The 13,164-nt window shown below is 39.4% G+C and overlaps 1 protein-coding gene across 9 annotated transcripts in view; it reads right to left on the bottom strand.

Moving 5' to 3' along the window:
* LOC107220865 (protein single-minded) overlaps positions 1-13,164 on the bottom strand; it is a 61,373-nt gene that overhangs the window by 16,129 nt on the left and 32,080 nt on the right. For 4 of the 9 annotated variants that reach the window (XM_046745029.1, XM_046745035.1, XM_046745030.1 and 1 more), the window contains exons 1-2: positions 6,264-6,602; positions 2,885-3,259 (exon numbers count right to left, since the gene is read on the bottom strand). In XM_046745029.1, the coding sequence (XP_046600985.1) occupies positions 2,885-3,259; positions 6,264-6,357 (469 nt within the window). In that variant the 5' untranslated portion in view covers positions 6,358-6,602. Of the gene's footprint in view, positions 1-2,884; positions 3,260-3,454; positions 3,509-6,263; positions 6,603-13,164 lie in introns of those variants that run through there. The other 5 variants (XM_046745033.1, XM_046745037.1, XM_046745031.1 and 2 more) reach the window with 2 other exon arrangements.

Below are 13,164 nucleotides of genomic sequence, written 5' to 3'. Positions count from 1 at the left end.
GGTTAACGTTTCACTCTTTCGAAAACTTCTATATATATAACATTGATCTTGCCAACTCATCGCTTTCCACTTTGCTTACATAAATTTGTATGCCTGTTTTATTTTCATCTTTGACACGAATTTCGATTATACGCTACGAGCAATAGTAAGAATATGTTTATCTTGATACGCGTTTTGTATAATTAAACTTTGAAAATGTTTCTCAAGTTGTTTGAAATCTCAGCAAAAACTTTTGTTATTCTTTCAAATTCTGATCGTTTATTCTAATTCATTTGCGTTTTCTTTTTGTCTCGCTTGGCAATGTTCGCAAGAACTGTTTGTCCTTGTTTCGAAATGTGAAAATAATAACACGTCAAATATAATATCAGGATTCAACGACAGAAAAAGACTCCGGGCAAACAAACTGCGAACGTGTCAACCGCATCGCGTGCCTCGATTTATGCCTCGTCAAAAATATCGTGACAGTTCCGACCTGATTCGAATCTGGACCAAATATGCTGTCACCCGATTTTTAAATCGATTCAATCTATCGAACAGATCTCGAAACATTTTCGACAAATCAATCGAACGATCTCATTCTATAATTTATTCACCAGACAACGTAGCCTATGCACTTGTATAGTTACCCCATACGTATAAAGTATACGCATGATATCATAAAAGTATTCGCAGCTTTTGCAAAGTTTACAAATTTTTGAGCTTGAGACGAGATTTAATGACTGACTTTAATTGCAAAGGCTTTATTATACATGCATATATACCTATATATTTAATAGTAAACGCGAGAGCTGGCGAAACGAACGTCCTCCGTAACTACTTTCGGAAAGATTTTGATTTCTTTAAAAAATTGAAAAACCAAAAATGGATTTCACTTTAAAGGCTAGACAGAAAGAATCTCGACGGCGTCGCGTCGGCGTGGCGGGATGATCTAGTCTAGAGGGACGTAACCACTCGAGAAATTGAGGGGTCCGTCGGTAAAACGCCATTGTAACACTATAGTGTGTACCCACACCCATACACCCGGTGGCCCCCATGCTTTGCTTACAAAGAACCGGGCCTAACAATGCACTAAGTGCACAATCACACCCATCTCATCCGATATTATTTGCCCTTTGCGAGGATCTCTAGTGGGCTCTGTACCAGACCCTCGACGTCTTCGTACAGGGTCCTTCAATTTTGAATTATGATCGATATTCGTCGTGGAAATTGCAATGACGCATTCAGTTTTTACTCCTTCTTTACATAGATAAGCTCCTAACGGCACCGCGTGGCGGGGTGGAAATTCCAAATTTGAAAAGTTCCGAAAGCGCCAAATTCCCGATTTTTCGGTGCTGAAACTTGAAGTAAAGAAATCAAAGTTTTCAACGGTCCGAAACCCGGCGCTCAAAGTTGCGAAAGGAAAAAATGCCGAAACGGGGTAACTCGGACAAGTCAAAGTTCCGAAAGTGCGAAAGTGAAGAAATCCGAAACGTCGAAATTCCGAATGACTCGAGGTTTTCAATTCCGTGAATTTTTGACTTGGTGAAATTTCACCACTTTGATTTTTCTTTGTTTTGGATTCTCGATACTTTTACTTTCGGAATCATGGTCATTTTGATTTACGGGTTTTCTCATTTGTTACACCCACTCGTTGAGTGAACTTGATTATATTTTAATTTTCATAATCTCACTCTATCGAAACTCAATTTTTCGGAATTTTGTTCTATCGTAACTTGAATTTTCGAAATCTTCCATTTTGGAACTTTGAGCCGTCGGCTTTCCGACCATTCGAAACGTTGTTGTTTCTTCAAAGTTTGATTTCTTTACGTCTAGTTTCACCACCAAATAAATCGTAATTAGGCGCTTTCGGAACTTTTAAAAATCGAAACTTCAACCCCGCCCTACAACGACTTTCATTCAGGTGTTCGAGAATTCGATACAGTTTACAAAAACTCACTCGTGTGTGTTTTAACTTCTGGCCAACCATAGACTTCCAGCTAATCTCGTTATTCGCATTAATAATCTAAGAATTTTTAACCATAGGATTTTCGCCAAAAAAAAAAAAACTGATTGCTAGAATAATTTTGCTAAAAAATGTTGATGAAAACATTAAACCAAGTTTGATTAAAATCGGTCGACCCATTTTCGAGTTATTTTCAAACGAAAAACCTTTCGCAAGTGACTCAAGAGTCATTCAGAAAAAATATACCCGAGTGATATACCTCATCGATTTTCTACGTTCTGTGACATCTTTGATTACCTAATTCAAAAAACATTGGACCTGTTTTTTTTCGGCTCTTCAACGGGTAAAAACCAACCAAAAGTTAACCCCCGAAATATGAGAGATAAAACCTGAGGGTAAAAACAGTGAGCATATTATTGTCTATCAATAAATTTTACGTTACTATCAATAATTCCTACAAAACAGATTCTTGGGACTAAATTTTATGGGTAACATATTAATATTTACCCCTTGAACGGCTGAATTAGCATGTTTAAAAACGGGTTTCATATTTTTCAACGTACTTTAATAAAAAATGTCACATAATGGAAAAAATCGATGAAGCACGCTTCAGGTACTGTCGAAATTGTGAGTGAATTTTTCTTAAAATCTGATGACATCCAATTGACTGATGCGAAAATGATTTGAAAAAATTCGATTTGTTTGAAAAAAAATTGATGACACGAAAAAAGGAAAAAAAATATAACCATACGTAGATCTGAAAATAGAATAGAAAGTAGGAAAAATCTGTATCTGGTGCAAACTTTTTTCAATGTATGTAAAAAAAAAAAAGAAAAAAACAACTTTTCGGCAGAAACGAATATTCCTTTTTGAAAAGCTCAGCTTGCAGATGACGTCTTTCTTACTTTTGAGGATATAGGTATACTTTGGGAGGAAACTCACCATCAGGAAAGACGTGCCTCATTTTGAGGTAGCTCGTCGTCAGCCTGATGATGCTGGCCTTGTCGAGTTGAGAGGTGATGGCGGCGGGGAGTGGAAGGAGCTTTGCGAGTTCAAAGAATTCCTGGTTTTCCTTCTCGCGACGAGACCGCGCCGCGTTTTTGCTTTTTTCCTTCATCACAACTTCTTGGGGACCGGATGCGAGGCTGGCTACGTTTAACGAACAACCGTCGTTCGTCCCAGTTACGTAGCTGCTGCTCTTCTTCTCGTAGTTGTTACTCGAGCCGTTGTTGTTTTTATTACTCGTCTCGTTGTTGTTCTCAAGAATTTTACTCGCGTTCTGAAGCTCCAAAATATCACTCGAATGATTAGCGCCACCTGAAACATCACCGTTGACAATTCTCGAGTTACTTGACAAGCGTTTTTTAGGTAGAGTTCAATGCAGGAATCAAGGAAACCTTCTACATCGAGAAATATCGAAATATTTCATCCGATCTTTGTAGAAAACGAATTCTGGATCGGGAAAAGATGGACTTGGAAAAAGCTGTAATGAAAAAATTTATTGGTCTAAACTTTCAACGATCCTTTTCCATCGTTCCGTCCTTCTACCCGGTGAAGTTGACTTTGAGTCGATCACGTTGAACCTCGAGTCAATGATGACAAAATGGGGGAGAGAGAGAGAGCCTGGACTCTGGGGGTGGAAAATCAATGCTGTAATAGCGGGAATGGCAGTGCCATCTACTTGCCTCGCTTGTACTTTATACGGCGTTAAATTTACCCTATCAGCATACAAGGTGAATTAACTTAACTGCGACACGGATTGTCGTCGTTTGCCTAATCGTCGCTTTGCCGATACACAACCCATTACTATGTCTCATAATTGAACCTCGTACTAAACACGCAACTACAGGTACTTACCCCCGCAAATATATACGTTACTACACGCATTCGCATTCGGTCCAAGATCACGGATCGATATGGTCGATAAACCAAAGAAAAAATTGTGTACGATTAAATTTGAATATGCATTTCATATATATATGTGCAAGAATTTAGTTTGCCTGAAAAGTTGATGGGAAATGTATTATAAAAATGGAAAACCTTCTGCGGTGGTGGAAATTTCCCTTCGGTTATAATGACTCGACGAGACGCGTCGGGACTAATTTTACCGGACGAAGAAGCCAAGTCTACGATGGAAAACGCCACGAAGGGCGAGCGATAATATATACTGCACGGTTGTCGTACATGAAGTACCACAACGTTATTTCCCGCGAACGGTGTAGAGAAGCGTCGAGAAGAGACCATCCGCGGAGGTAGGTTGGTGGTAGGTACCTTCGCCATCGTTAAAACGAGCATTCTAACGACGAAGCTACGAAGAGATCCTTCTCTTCCTCTTCCGGATATGGAAATCGTCTGAATAATGGATTTTTCATCCGCGATAAATTTGCATTCTCACCTACACGTTCGCCTGAATAAGCATTCGACGGGGTGAAAAAGAAGAAAAAAAAAAAAAATAAATAAAAAATTGTTTATGAATTTTAATTACAAGTTTACAAGAGTCACTCAAGTTTTCACTAAGGATTACTCGTTCTTGGAATCTGTAAGGAAGGTATTTTACCTTTCAACTTGGAAAATAATTTACAGAAGTTATTGTAAAGCAATTAGGCACAAAATTTCTTCCAATTAGATGTATATAGTTTCACGTTTAACGATATATTCTAATAAATACATATTTTATGTACGCGGCTTAATAGAAAATGGCAATAAACGAAAGTACGAGTGACGAAACAGGCTTGGAGGTCGAAAAATCTATTTTTTCTTACACTCGTTACTCTTTTGCGGATACGACACATCGCGTTGAAAAGGACCGTGGACGATTATCTCGTCACTGACGTCACAGCTGAGGATGAGACGAATCCAACGAGCCCTCGTCAGCCGATTTCGGACCGCGGAGCCCGGAGATATCGCAGTTTGCAATTCGCGATTCGCTTCAGTTGCGCGATTGGGTTTACAGAGCGAGTTGGCTAGTCGCGCAACTCGCGCTACCCCTACGACTTCAAATCACGATATCTCGGGAACGGTAAGTCCAAAATCAATGTGCTTGGACTCGTTTAATTTGTCTGAACATCAGCTACAACGCGAACAATAAGAATGTCGTCTCATATTCAAGAAAAACAGTAATCATCGTTGCGATATCCGTAATCGCGATGTCGCCTGTACGTAAGAACCGTTGCAGTTCTAGGGAAGCGGGTTGCAACGGGCTTTAACAGTTCGGATTGTTTGAGGAGCGGTTAACCGAGCACGATAGTTGTAAAAACAAAAAAAAAAAAAAAATTAACCGTAGAGAAAAATGTACATGTGCAGGCAATGGCAGCGGCTTACCACGAAGCGGCAAACTCGTAGTCGGCAATCGTTTCGCGTTCTAGGAATAACTTACATAAGTCGGTGCAACATATCTACACCTACGTATAATACACGTACGAACGTGTAATATTATATATGGCGACATACACGAGGCACGCTGTCGTACCTAATTGCACCTTCGCTCGTGTGTAGAATCGCTTGTGTCGCAACATTCAACGCAAGCGCTTCTGCGCACGTGTGTAGAATAAGTATACGGGGCATTCCATGATATCTCGATCGAGATTCTAAATCGATGTCTTAGATTGGTTTTAGATTTTTTTGTCCAATGAAAGCACGTGACGAAAAACGCAAACGTAATTATTTTCAAAATATCTCGACCCAGCGTATCTGAAGTATCGTTAAAAAACTTGAAAATAAAAGCCCACTTTCTAAAATCTGAAAATATTCCCGAAAAATCTTACAAAATGTAATAAAATTTTGCAGATACCTGTTAGAAAATGGAGATTCCATAACTTCGGAATATAAATAAGAATAAAAAAAAAGTACTATTTTTGGATTGCACTTTTCACGAAAATGAACACGAAAGCTTATTGTAATATCTCTCTGAATAAATTTTTTTCGCCCCACATGTAGACATTGTACTTTTCGCCACGTGTGGAAATGCGATACCTTACAGATACTCGTATAAATTCGCAAACTCTAACAATTACTCCACATTCACCGCAGAGATAGAGTTATTTTCGGTACGACGAAACGTGAACCGAGAACATTGCCAAAATTATTTTTACTCCTGTCGATTGGTCAATTTTTAATTTTTTTTTTTTCTGTCAAAAACCTGCGCTAAAGCGCGAAACGTTCCTGAATTGACGCGGGCATGATACGATTCAAATTTAAAATGCGTTCTGTCGGTGAGAGGAACCCGCCAGATCTTGTCACTGCCTCCGTTTGTCGAATACTTATTTCCGTCGACGCGATTCCCAAACTCGGTAAAAATAAAAAACGTGCGGTTATCGGGTACCTTTTTGAATCGTGTCGTCGACAGCCCGTCTCCTCTTCCACGTTTCGACGTATGGATCGCTGGCCGACACAGCCGTCCGAATCATTGGTCCCATTTCGATTGATTTTCTTGACGATTTTTGCGATATTTGAAATAACAGCAAAGTCAATCTCTCGCATTGCAGAACTTGCGACAAGTCTCCCGCATAATTTCACACGCGACAAGGCGGGAAAACAAGATAGACGAAATTAAAAGAACGACGCACGCAGCTTATTTTCCCGCCGCCAGTCAAAACTGACACCGAGAAATCGGGGTGGAAAAAGCAGCGCTCGCTCGCACCCCCGATCTCGACTGACTGACTGACTGACTGACGGTGCCACGACGTCAGGAAGAACTGACTGATTCCTGAATGTACAATTCTTCTCTGCCCCACGTTGTCTCGGCGATGCTTGGTTGTATACCTATGTATATCACCTCCGGGTTGTAGGTAACACCCAGCACTCAACACCCTCACTTTAAGCCCCACCCTTCCCAGGGTCATTTAGAGGGGAACGCGGTGCCTCTCTCTCTCTCTCTCTCTCTCTCTCTCTCTCTGTCTCTCACTCACTCATTCACTCTATGTATCCATCCCGCTTACATGCCTCCGTAGCGTACTCGCACTTGTATACAGCCAGTGACTGCCTATGGGGTCGAGGGAAAATCCCAAGCCTGGGGAAATCCAGGAGGGGCGTAGATGGTCGAATCAAAGGGAAAGGCAATTGCTGGTGGCTGCACTGTTCCCCTGACGAGCGACCTTCCGACCGAACCCCCGTCGATAACCGGCAAGTCCTGCCGAGAAGGCCGCTGGGAAAGTCCCAACTCTTCAATGGACTAACTCGGGAACCTTGATTGTCAACTTCATTTCCAACCTTCAACTGGGGCAGGACCTCGAGTTCCAAATGAAACTGCTCGAGATCAGCTTCCAATGGTATACGGAAATCTAGTTACTTTTTACCACCATTGGGAACCGTCAACGGAAGAGTGCATCCGTGATATGCGTAAACGGATCGAGGTTAGAAAAGATTAATCCCTCGTTGGATCTTGTCGGTGTACGGTTATTCGGGAGTCTAAATGAAAATAACTAAATTTCGCTCAACTTTACTCAGCACTGTGTATTCCCGAACGAAATCGTTGAATCGATGATCGGTATTGCCTCGTGTAAAATTTTAATATTCTTAGTTGAGCTGCGATTCCTTTACGTCTCACTGTAGAAACCTTCAATGTTTTCAGGTTACCGATTTATTGTGTAATGAGAGAAGCTGTCAAAGAGGAAATATTCTATGCGTTTCCTGAGTCCGCTCTTGCGGTATAAGTCGACTAAAAATTTGGTTTGTGACAAGGTGAGGAATAATCCGGCAAAAGTCTGAACGTCAGATCTCATCCTACCACTGTAAAACTTCTCCATCGTTAACTCTGTGTGGAAAATCGTTGATCTCGTTGAATGAAAAATGTTTCATCGGAAGAATTATCCGCATATCTCTACACAGGATTGGATTTAATCGATGAAATTGCAAACCCTTCGCACCGTGATGAATTCTTTAACGTTTTCGTCACTTCATTCCGTCACATCAGGTGCTGTATCATTCAAAACGTTACTCGCTACAGGAGTTCGTATTATAACGAACAATTTTTACTAACGAACGATAGACACTTGCATTGTTTTACATCGCGCGTCTTGTTACGAACGGATGCCGGTTTGCATCGGTCATAGAAGTTTTGTTATTCATAAAGAAATTGTCGCAGACACCTGCGTCTAACTTGTCAATCGGACCAGACTTAGTCTAACTGTTTTTAAATTCAGGTTACAATACACGGTGTAAGGGAATTATCTGGAAAGATGTCTACCAATGTCTCGGGTCTGAACCTGCAGCGAGTATACCAAGTTGTTGTAAGCGAGGGAGGAAAAGAGCTTAATGGTGAGTTTGGACAGGCTGCAGGATTGCGGTGAACAGGTAGAGAAAAGCTTATCTTAATGCAAACCATGTGTTGCAAAGTGCGGGACGTAAGTACGGAGGGTCAAACGGTCGTAACTAACGGTTTATTATACCAGTTTGGAAAATCTAGGTAACACGTGTTGGCAATGTATAAGGTGCAGTCCATTTGCATTGTACTCTACAATAGACGTATTCAAAGTTTCGACGCAGGTATTTTTACGCACTGAACCTGTCGCTAAAACCATCCTCATTGCACCGCGAGTGTCCGTTAGAATATCCCCACATCTGGTGTCCAGATGTGGCGTTTTAAAGGTATTTCGCACGCCAACAATGCCTTTAAACACTTGTTCCAACAGCTCTGAGCTACCTTCGCTTGTAAATTAATCTAGACGTTGTTTGTGGATTGGCTAAGTCGGTGACAGGTTGAAAAGGTCTCGGGACCTTTTTCCGATACGAGTATCAGGTGAAAAATTCTTACATAGATTTACATCTTTCTGTGGTAAATAAATGGACAGCTCTTTTTTGCAGTCGAAACTGCATCGATTGCGGTAGAATTACCTACATAAACATATTGTAACTGTGACTCTCATTGTCGGATTTGTAAATCTTGCCACGATTGATGTAAATTTAACTGAAAAAAAAAAGAAAAAACAATTCTGTCCATATATTCAATGCAGGAGATGTAAAATCTACGATATTTTTTTTTTTTCACTTCTCTCTCGGCACACGTTTCAGATTTTTATACATTTTTTTTTTTTGTTTTTAGAAGACTATTCAAACTCTTTGAATATTTAAACAATTATTAACACGATGCTAAAGTAAAAAGTATAAGTACCAAACGATAGTTTTTTTGAATTCAATTTGAGACAGTTTGAAATTGGATTTATTTTATTACGATCGAAACCGGTGTGATGTCGGTCTGAGAATACAATACTTATTATTTATTTATTCGACTTATTTTTTATTTGAAAGGAGTAAACTTTCACGGAATCGAGTGAATCGAGGCCCGATTAACGGAGACTTCGTAGAGGAATGTGACCTTATTTTAGAGCTGAGAAATTCCAAATTCCGACTGTAGGTACGAGGAGGATTCGGTGGGTGGAATTTGTTCCTCCTACCTACCCGTTTCCTGTGTTTTGTCAAGTGTCGAAAGGCCGCTAAGCCGCTGCCGCATAAACATTGACGAAACAACGCGCCGTAATGTGAATTATTCTGTATACCCATGGAATTATTTCATACAACAACAACGGTTTGACATACCGGTGGGTGAATTGGCGAGGCTGGATTTTGCGATTTTACTCTCGATAATTTGCCCTTTTCGGAAAATCACAATTTCGCAATTTTCGGATCGTCCGAAACCCGGTGTCAGACTTTAACGTTCAACTTTTTCACAGAAATCAATTTGTCGATGTATTTTGGGCAAAATTTTCTCGTCGGAACGCAATATTTTGTTATAAATGGCAAAATTAATTAAATAATTGGCTCGAAATTACAAAAAAATTTAATTGAATATAATATAGATACTTATAAATACGAAATCTCAATTTTAATTTAGTCTATTTAATGAAATAATACTGTTTTAACGGTGTCATCAAAATATTGAACAACGCTTGGTAGATTCAACCAAATCGTTTCATATAATTCGCTAAATCTATTCGGTGGATAAAGATTAGTCAAATTTACGAAATCACGAGAGCTATCAATTGATTATAGCTACCAAATAATATGTTAAATCGTAAAACTACAAAAAAAAAAATTTATCCAAGTGTCAAAATAGTCTCTGTAACGCGTTGAAAATCCTTTCTCGCAAGAGAAGTAATACGAGCAGTTATTGGAAGGGACTCCAGGTAGAACTGAATCATTCGTGATCCAACATCATTGAATCATTTTTTCAGCTACAACAACTGAACAATTATTTATCAACATTTACAAAATGATTTCACTGCGTAGATCTGATTTCGCAATCTCAACAGAATCTATGGAATTGTGGTGCGAAACCTTTTCTCAGACATTGATCAAACATTTTGTTTTCTGCGCGCTGTAAAATCAACTGAACTTTTTTGTTGCGTCAAAACAATGTTTCCTCGAGTCTGTGTTAACCCTGAAATTTTTTTGCCAGGACCAAATTTTAATCATTACAACCAAATTTTTCACCGAATGTACTCGTGTCTTGTACACTCAATCCGTTTAAAGTATTTCTGCTGCTGCAAAGCAGGGGTTTTTTTTTTGTCTTTTGAAAATTTTGTCAAGTTAACGTTAACTTCAGTCTCGTTCAAATTTACCGATCAGCTAATTTTTTTTGGTTACGAATCAATCCTGATAATTAATATTCGCGAACTTTTCGATACTTTATCCGACGTGAGGAAGCTCGATGTTACAAAAACTACGTAAACAATTGAAAAATTGAACCCTTTAACGACTTTTAATGAATTCTCGCGGAACTTGGCTCCTAAAATTGTGTAACATTACCGCATAATATATATTTGTAGATCTTAAAAAATCCTTGACGTCGCTTAGCGTTAGTTTAAAAATCATTCGACGTATGTATCTAGTGAAATTATTTGAAATTGTTACAAATTTATGGACGTCGTGAAAAGTTGCGTAAAAACTTGGCGTTATACGATAAAATCGTTTAAAATTATTTGAGATCCTTTCGCGTCTTCCGTAACGATTGAAATTATTCCAAATCGTATTACATCTTTAAAATCCATTCGAATCTTTCAAAATCCGTAAATTCGTATACGAAATTTTTTTGATCGATATCAACAAAACACTCTCATTCGATCGTCACCGATTTTCCTCTGCATAAACTAACGTCTTAAGGTAGTTCCAACCATACGAGAATTAACATTCAGTTTTCGGTGAAATTTGTCAATTCAATGGATTCGCGTGATTCAATCGCCAGATTAAAATTTTTTCACCGATAAAATTTATAATATTCTGGATAGCCGAAGAATGGAACGAAGTGCGAAATAGAAAAAAAAGAAAAAAAGAATAAAACGGGATGTACATAATCGAAGCATTGAGAATTGGTGAAAAAGTTTCGTGACCGTTGAATGAAGACTCTGGAAATGGTTTTCGGTGAAGAATTATCCCGAAAAATGAACGGAAGTTAAAAATTCATCTCGGCCATTGAGTCGGTCATGAAAAATTTGTTAAACGGTCGTAAGAAGGTCGACGGCGGGGGTGATTTTGGGGCGTTCGTGACCAGCTCAATGCGTCGTGAAAAGTGAAATTCCGGCACGAGGCACGACTCGGCAACCAGCGAACGGATTAGCTCCGTTTCCGCCGCATATTTTCACTCGTTTTTCTATGAGAGCGATCTTCCAGCCTCTCGTTGAAGCTTTCCGTGCAAGCTGCGAGGGGTGGAGTCGGGATGTTTTCCTTGCTCCGACGATGCATCATTTTCAAGACAATCAAACACACCCCCGACTGTCTTCTCCGAAAGACTCGGGATTATTCCGATATTCACTCACTGACTTTTATTTTTCTGTGCCGTAACCCAACACCCCCAATTTTTGTGACCGCGCGTTTCAACGCTTCGTAATCTAGGTCAGGAATTCCGTGTAGAGTGTTACGGGGATTTCGGAACCCGTGAAAATAACAAGGAAAAAAAAAAAAAAAACTTGTTACGTCATCGTAACGGGGCGCTTTATATGCCAACTTGAAGAACGTATAAAAAATGAACGTCTATTATTGATTTACAAAGATTCTTTATTTTAGCTCTCTTTTGCTATGTTCTTTTTCGATTTCGTGACTACGTATTACAGAAAAGTTCAGCTTTACCGCTCTACTTTTGCATCGAATGTATTTCGATTTCGTTATCGAACAAGGCAATTTTTTGTTGCGCGTGAGGAGAGGAGAAATCATTTAGCATCGATAGAATTCCCACGACTGGAGATCATCCGTCTTTTTCGATCGACGAACGGAGGGATGAATTGATTTAAGATATCTTGGCGCAGATAACGCGCACCTCAGATTCATCGACAGATTATATTCGATCGATCGACGCTTCTTGTTGCGCACTCGCGACGATACGGGACCCGACAATTCTGCAGGTCGTTGATTCTTGAAGCTAGTTTTTGTCGCGAGGATCGGAAAATATTCTCACTCTACGAACGATCGACGGAAAATATACGCCTGTAATTAAATGCGAGTTGATCGGAAAAAAAATTTGAACGCGCGGAAAGTTTTTCAACGATCCGACCGACGAATGAAATTTTCAACGACTCGACGTTTGAATAATAAATATCAATGTAAACGCAACGTTCCTTTTGTATTACGGTTTCAAAAATCATCAATCTTCTTCGTTTCGGATCACAACGCAATCGATGCCCTACAAAATCGTATCTGTTACAGAATTTCACTTTCACGATATTCGGAGCAAAGAATAATTTTCGCGTTAAAACTCTTGCGGTTTTTTTTTCATCTTCTTCAAATATTCACAACGTTTGCTCTCGTCCTGGCAAATTAAATTAGCTACTCTAGACGGACAATTATGTCGATAAACAATCAATCATCTTAATTCGCAATAGGGTATATGTTTTACTGTCACTTGTCGACCGGTTTGATCTCAGAGAATTTCTATTTTTATCAGCGAAGGTTTGCTCCGGTCTCACTGAGAAAAATTTCATTTCTTACAGTGTCTAGAAAAATTCCGTAAAACAGGTATCGTTAAAAAAACTGTTCGTTGTAACCGTTTTGCCCTATCGTCGATCCTTTTTTGGCTATTGCAACGCAAAATCAGTTTACGAGTTTTTTTTCAGTGCTGAGTATCATTGGTCTCAAACCAATGAAAATGAAACAAGTTAAATAATATCAAGAGAACCTCTCGATGTAACAACAACAATAATAACACAAGACGCCGAGTTTTGCATGCGTACATACCTATATACAGGTATAATAGGAGAGCGTCCGAATAATAGCTGAAAGACTAGGCGGTGGTTGGT

This window comes from Neodiprion lecontei, chromosome 7 (genome assembly GCF_021901455.1).
Source record: "Neodiprion lecontei isolate iyNeoLeco1 chromosome 7, iyNeoLeco1.1, whole genome shotgun sequence".
NCBI lineage: Eukaryota > Metazoa > Arthropoda > Insecta > Hymenoptera > Diprionidae > Neodiprion > Neodiprion lecontei.
The sequence above is the reverse complement of the archived record's forward strand: the minus strand, read 5'-3'. Positions and strand labels throughout refer to the sequence as shown.